At 30.1% G+C, this 7,411-nt stretch overlaps 1 protein-coding gene across 3 annotated transcripts; it reads left to right on the top strand.

Annotated features, from left to right (window-relative positions):
* Window positions 1–3,711: 3,711 nt before the first annotated feature.
* LOC132799972 (chaperone protein dnaJ 15-like) lies at window positions 3,712–7,036 on the top strand. 3 transcript variants are annotated; one of them, XR_009634889.1, is made up of 5 exons: window positions 3,712–5,098; window positions 5,217–5,311; window positions 5,387–5,491; window positions 5,639–5,689; window positions 6,426–7,036. XR_009634889.1 is itself a non-coding variant. In XM_060812731.1 (3 exons), exons 1-3 carry the CDS (start codon window positions 5,258–5,260, stop codon window positions 6,435–6,437), a joined length of 297 nt encoding a protein of 98 aa, XP_060668714.1. In that variant the 5' UTR covers window positions 5,105–5,257; the 3' UTR covers window positions 6,438–7,036. The 3 variants fall into 3 exon arrangements, 1 of the variants encoding a protein (XP_060668714.1); XR_009634888.1 differs by having other exon boundaries at window positions 5,217–5,491; XM_060812731.1 differs by lacking the exon at window positions 3,712–5,098 and having other exon boundaries at window positions 5,105–5,491.
* The last annotated feature ends 375 nt before the right edge of the window (window positions 7,037–7,411 follow it).

Below are 7,411 nucleotides of genomic sequence, written 5' to 3'. Positions count from 1 at the left end.
CAATGAACAATGAATATAATTGGAAAATTTTTCAAACAAATAGTCAATCAAAATGGTCGGTCATTAATGGATATCTATCAAATTATGTAAATAATAAATATGGACGAAGCAGAATGCTAACTACCACTAAATTCTAGTATTCCTTCAATTATTTTTATTTATTTATTTTATATTATTATTATTATTATTATTTTTTGTGTATATTCATGGATGATGGAACGTACAAAATGGTTTTCAAGTAAACTCTAAAAGCCTTTGAGAAAAATTAAACATATTAATAAAATGCCAAATGGGAAACTAAAATGATTGAGACTTTTGGCTAATTAGTTTTCTCTCTCTCTCTCTCTGTAGCTTGGAATTAATTTCTCCTTTGGAGGCTGCTGAGCAAACACGGTAGCCAAAAAAAGTTGGTGTTTATTATGTGCTTCCCAGTCTTGTCACCATAATTGGTCTCACGTACTTTTATCGAAAATTATGTTACCCCAGACCGTGTGGGACCAATAATTTGCTTGCAGTCTTTGATATATAATGATTTGGATCGATGTTTAATATGGTGATGTATATATCTGTCTTTTCCAAGTGGAAACACAAGAAGAAAATGTATAAGGCTGCCCACTAGATCTACTTTTCTTCTTTTTTTTAAGTGTTACTTTGTCCAAGCTTACCGCCTGCAATTTCTTTTGTCAAAACTTAATGATCATACGTGGAACTCTCTTCTGTTATATATAATGCCAATGTGAATGCCAATCCATATATGTATATACACACACACATCAAGGGTTTTAATCCATGAAATAATTCAATAACTGAAATAGAAAGTCCTGATGGTTGGGTAAGTGATATAAATCTTGTATGTATACATATATATATATATATATATATACTAGAAGAACTTTTTGATAAGGATTCCTTAACTTTAATAATAAAAAAATTTTTATATAATCAATGTTAAAGGATTACAATATATCATATAGGATTTTGAATTTGAATTCAAACATTAATTATCATTCAATCCAATAATTTAGCCTTTTATCTAATATTTAATATTCGTGATTTAAATGAATAATGAATTCTTTATAATAGAGTTACTTTATATAATGTGAGCATGCATGCTTTCTATAGCAAATATATATAGATATATATAGATATATATATTTTACATTACAGGTATTCCTTATGAATGCATGCAAAAGAATATAGTTTTTGAAGAAAAACCATCATTTATAACTAAAATATAGATGGCGGTTTCTTAAAAAATTATTATTTTTAATTATGTGCATCCACACATTAGAAACTGATAGATATCTGCATTGTAAAATAATTCTATATATACGTACATGTATATTATCCTTAAGTGTTTATATGTGTGCTATTTAAGTTCTTAAAGAGTTGAACAAACTTCAAAATAGATATTTCATTGTATATATATATGTACAATTTTGATATGTAAGGATTTTGTAAGCAATTTTAGGATATTATCAAAAAAAAATTGAAAAGAAAACACAATTTCAAAAAGGGAAAAATTCATCTACATCAATGAGATTTTATGAAAATTCATTGATGCACCTGATGTTCAAAAAATCATCACTTACACCTTTAATATATTGAAAAACCATTATTTATCATCTTAGGGTTGATTCTTTGAGTGAGTTTGTTTATGAAAACTGTATTTCACCCTTTAATTTCCAAATAAATATCAAAGCTTTATTTCATGGTCTTTTATATAATAATATATATCAAAAATTGTAATTTATTTATGATCATTTTTTAATTACATTGTTTATCATTATCAAACGAAATTTATAGTAAATGATATTTTATAATGTAAGATGTGTAAAGTAAATGATGGAATAATAATAATGTAATATTTATGTTAACATATAAGGGTAAAATAGACTTCCAATAAATTAAATTTTTTTTAAATCAACTTCTAAGACAGTAAATGATAATTATCCAGACATCATCGGAAGTAAATGATAATTTTTCAAACTGTAAATGTGTCAATTAATTTTAATTATTTACTTTCAAAAAGTATGGATGGAATTTTCCCTTTAAAACAAAAACAAAAACAAAAAAACCTATCACATCAACTATCACATAACAGAAAAAAATTTCTATCAATTAATTTTAGAAAATGTCAATGAGCTACTAATAATAATTCATACAAATTTTATAGGTTATTCTTTTCCTATTTATTTAAGTTTTTATCAAAAATTTAAACAATGTATAATTATTTAACTAATGTACAAAAGCTTTTAAATTATTAATATGACAGATAACATAAGCAATTGGTTTCTATACATATATAAATATATATATATATATATATATATTTTTTTTTTTAATGAATGGTTTCCACACATAAGTTGCTCGTGGAGTTCTTAGCGTATGTATCAAAATCATGTAATATATGTCTATTTGTCTAAATAGGCTACCTACTTTCATTGTTTAAATTCCAGAAGAATAGTCGTCCCCATAATATATTGCATGAAATTACCCCAAAAAAAAAAAAATGATATATTGCATGAACTTTGGAAAAATTTCCTTCTCTTTTTTTCCAACATGAAACACACGTTTGTTTTTAATTAATAGTTAAGTAATCTTGGTAAATAGATATAATGACATTTTAGCAAGAGGAAGCATAATGAAGTGAATATTTCTCACAGGTAATGCGTGATTTATTATATGCAGGACTTTAGGGTAGCTGACTTCCATTTTTATTATAGGATTAGGAAATAAGAATTCACAGGTCGACGTACGTACGCAAGGAGTGATGCACATACATTATGAAATTACGAGAAAAGCAAACCAATCCAAATGTAATTTTGGCATTTTATTAACAATTTAACTTTTTGAAATATCGACATATATAGAGAGAGTTCAATTATATGGAAATATTAGTTAATAGAAATATCCATATCGATATAAAAAGAAATAACTAAAAATGAAAATAAATAATAAAAAAAAAATGGAAAGTTCAAAATAGAAAAAATAATTTAACGAGCATAAGAAAGATAAATTATCTTTTTTTTTCTTTTTTCTTTTTGTAATATATGCTTTACCGATTCGAACAATTTAAATTATGCATTCAAATTGAACATATAGAAAGTAAATATATACTTTTTTTTTTTTTTAATCATAATACATGCTTATAGTAGAGAGAATTTGCACGATTACTTGGTGTGGATGGACTTTTATTGTATGCCTACATCAACTACCTAGGATTTTCTAACCAAATCCATTAGAATACATGCAATTCTATCGATTAAGGTTTTTGTGCCTCCTTTCTCACTTTCAAAATTTCATTCCACGAAAATTCATATTTCCTCTTTTCCCATTTCAACAAATTACAAATGCCAAATAAAAGCCCAAGGCCTACAAGGTCTGAATGGAACGGAAACGAAGAAAAAAAACTCATTTTGTACGTCTTTTTTTATTTTTTAGCAAAAATCACTCATTCAAATCTCACTTTTAGTATAATTATAAGCTAGACTTTATGAATGTTTGGGACGTTTGGTGAAATAGTTTAAGGGGCTACTTCCTAATTGGTTAGGACCTTCTGTAACCTAAAAGCCTCTTCTAGATGAGTCCTTTTGTTGTCGTTTGTCAATCCCTTGCCTTTTCAATGCTTCATTTGTTCCTTTTTTTTTTATTTTTTTTATTTTTTATTTATTATTTATTATTATTTTTTTTTTTTTGTGTGTGCTGGCATAAAAACAAAGTTTATAAACATTGCAACCTAGAACGATGATGATGAATCCATCTGCATCGATTGGGTATATAATTTGCATACATCTTTTTTTTTTATAATTTCATAAGTATGACAAAGCCTTATACCTAAACGATGATGGTAGGTTGGAGTCCAAATTTCTTGCCTTATTTTGGTCTTTGATTTTCATTTGAAGTTCATATTGAAGCTTGAAAATTTGCCTTTCTTATTCTTTAAACTTATAAATACGCAATGGGTTTTAGAAAATTGCAAATGTACAATCTATATTTTTCAATCCCTTCGACTCTTCCTTTGGCATACTACAAAAGTAATTAAAGACATATGGCTCACTACAATGCTTTCTCTCTTGAAAACTTTTTTTGAAGCGCTTTTTCTCTTGAAAACTTATCAATCTACAATAGACGTGCCTAAACTATACCCAACCTATACTACCACTCCCAAAGTCTTAGCTTTTCAACTCTTCCTTGATCCACACTTGTCCTTTTTTATTTTTCATTTATTTATTTATTATTTTTTTTCTTTTCTTTTTTCTTTTGTTGGCTAGTGAATAAAGTTTCATACTAAGCTCTATGAGCTTGCTTCAAGCCACAGAGTTTTTCTCGATTTGTATACATGAGTAAGTTTATTACAGCTCTCAAATCCTTTTAGTTGCTCTGCATGTGTTTCTCTTCTTTTTCTTCTTGCAAATAACTATTGAGGAACACACTCGAGACATCCATTTAAAAAGAACTTTAATCTAAATATCTATGGATATTGGCTAGAGCGTCCTTATAGAAATGTCAAATCTAGCAAAGGTTTTAAAGTCAAATTCCCATTGTTTAAGAGTAGCTTTGTGCCACCCACCTAGGCATGTTTCTTAAGATGGCACCAATTTTCATCTAGCTTATTCTTTTAAGATCCAGTTAGTTTCAACCCAAATTTTTTTTATTTTGGGCCACATAAACATGTCAGAAATTACATATACATGGGGGGCCATATGATGATGGGTCTACGTTATCAAGCCTTTCCACAAAAGTGCCCAACAGCATTTAATAAAAGGGGAATTTGGCCCAATACCCCCATAGGACCGAGCTTCATGAATTTTGCCCCCTCAATTCATTTCTTTTTTAATCTACCCCTCCAATCTTTTAAAATCCCAAAATACCCTTATGTTTTTTCTTTTTATATGTTTTTTTCTTTTCTTTCTTCGACTTTTCCCCTCCATCTCTTTATCCATAACCAGACCTTAGGAGCCCTCTGTTTCCTTTCATGAATCGGTCGGATTGTAAGCGTGGAGACTGCACGTTTTGAAGGAGATGGTGAAGAGGCGACTCAGAGAGAAAACTGCAGGATTTTAGAGAGCCCTAGAAGCAGAAGCAGAAGCAACAGGTAGGCAACAGCTCTAATTTTGATTTTCTTTTAGTGGTTTTGGGAATTTTTTTTTTTTGGGAGAAATTGTGAAAGTTGTGTTCTGTTTTTTTTTTTTTTTTAATAACGGTGGTGGTAGGCATTTCTTGCTGAGAGATATGTATGATGATATGATGCTGGATGGAGTACAGCCAACTAGGGATACATTCCATTCTGTCATCAGTTAGTGGAAAGGTGCTTTCATGTTTGTTATCATGGACTTTCATTCTTTCTGGAATTTTCCGTTTGGTTGATTTTGTTTTGTTGCAGGTGGATAAGCAAAATGCTCATTTCTTTGGTGTTACGATCAATGAGCAACAAGCCGAGTGTGGTATTGTAGTAAGAGTTACTTCAAATGCACAAAGCAAATTTAAGGTATGTATATTTCATATTTTTGCATTTAAATTGTTTATATACCATGTTTGATGACTATGAACTCTCTCTCTCTCTCTCTGCATCTGCATTTTCTTTTGTGTTGCTGATGTGACATTAAATTTATAATCTAATTGCTTTATTTTCCAGTTACTTTATTTCGAGCAAGATGTGAATGGCGGTTATGGTTTGGCCCTACAGGTACCATATCTTCTTTCCTATTGTGTCTCCAATCCATTTTCCATTTTATAGTGCATATGATTTTTGCATTCTGAAAGCTGTCATGGTTGTTTAAAAAATTTGAAGCATAGATGGAGTCAACAGTGCCAATGATCATATACAGAAATGTTTTGTAATACTCTTGTCATGTTAAACTTTCTGCTGTTATATCCTTCAATTTCTAAGTACTATGCGTCTCTAATTTATTTTCAAAGCATAAAATTGTGGCTGTGAAATTGTGATTTTGAATATCACACATGGGTAGAACTTAAAATTAGTAACCTCCCTGTGAATGTGACAATGATGCTCAACTTCTCTTTTCAAGTGAATGTCATTGCATTGTTTCAAGTGGTCAAGTGGTATTGGTGTGGCATTTCAATGTATTTCTGTTCAGTCCTCTGACCTCATTCCCAAGGGCTTTCTTACTTGCAATTTGACTACAATCCTTTAAACAATTGACTTATATAATTGTACTATGATTTTATGTAGCATGCTTCTTTTTATTTTACTTTGGTTCAGCAAATCTTTACCTTTAGTCAATAATTTTGTCATATGGAAATGCCTTTTTTCCCCCCACCCCTCATCAAGCCATCTAAATTTCAATATATATCATTGACACACAAAAATCATGACAGTCAATTGCCTATTTAATTAAAATTCATTTAGCAGAATCTCTTCCTATGCACATGCATTTGACATTAGTGTGGTCTCTTTACAGATGGATAATTGATCCTCCTCTGGAGGTCACTGTACCATCAAAACGCACACCATGGCCTGATGCCCCTCCTGAACTCCCTACCAATGAAAATGTAGTGTTGGGCATCCAAGAGCATGCTGTAAAGCATCCTACAAAGACCCGCACATCTAGATCAAAGAGACGAAGCAAGAGAAAGCATGACACAAGAACGGTGGACACACAGGTTGCTTTAAAGCATTCTGAACAAATTTGAAAATCTTAGCACGAAGACGGCTAGAGATGCATGCTGCTGTGTGAATTTTAGGCATCATTCTTCAGCATCATAAAAAAATTTGAATTGCAAAGGCTTATTAGCACAGAGGCAGATGGCCTAACCTGGTATATGTGAAAAGAATCCTTCATGCTGGGCCAGTTGATAACATGCATTGGAGTTTGAATTTTCACTTAATTTTTCACAAATTTTTTCTTTCTTTTATATATTTTTGTTTGGGATATCAGGATTCTGGTTCAGCATGAGGTATGCCAGCAAAGTCTTGCCGTGTCTGCTACCTTGTAGGACTTTGTATCCAATATGTTTCGAATCTTATACATAATCTTGGAACATAGGAATTATAGAGTTGTGTTCAGCTGGATTTTTGTAGAAAAAAAGATACCAAAATGTAATAAACAAAAAAGAAAAAAAAAAAAAAGGAAACTTCCATATTTGTGAAAGGATCCAATTTCTTCCATATTCAGATTTTGTTTTTAGTTTTTGTACTTGATTCTCGTGTCAATATGATGTGTAAGGATCCAATTTCATTATTAAATTATCCATATCATTTGATATGTGGAGAAGCAATAAATAAGAAGGATGATAATTTAAATGGATGGTATCAATCACTTTTACATGAATGGCTCCATGGTAGTATGTCCAAATGAGACTTGTTAGGAGGGAATTAATTGTCTGGCTTTTGTAAACTATTTAAATACATGGATACCTATGAAAGTGTAAAGTAAAAATAACAGCT

This window comes from Ziziphus jujuba, chromosome 1 (assembly GCF_031755915.1).
Source record: "Ziziphus jujuba cultivar Dongzao chromosome 1, ASM3175591v1".
In the NCBI taxonomy this organism is placed as follows: domain Eukaryota; kingdom Viridiplantae; phylum Streptophyta; class Magnoliopsida; order Rosales; family Rhamnaceae; genus Ziziphus; species Ziziphus jujuba.
Note: the sequence above shows the minus strand (reverse complement) of the source record. Positions and strands in the feature narration are given on the sequence as shown.

What these genes read in the sequence shown, in the direction of transcription:
- LOC132799972 (XM_060812731.1), top strand. Translation starts at nt 5,258, where the DNA reads ATGGAGTACAGCCAACTAGGGATACATTCCATTCTGTCATCAGTTAGT. An exon ending in ATGCACAAAGCAAATTTAAG is followed by an intron (nt 5,492 to 5,638) that starts GTATGTATATTT and finishes TTTATTTTCCAG; the next exon opens with TTACTTTATTTCGAGCAAGA.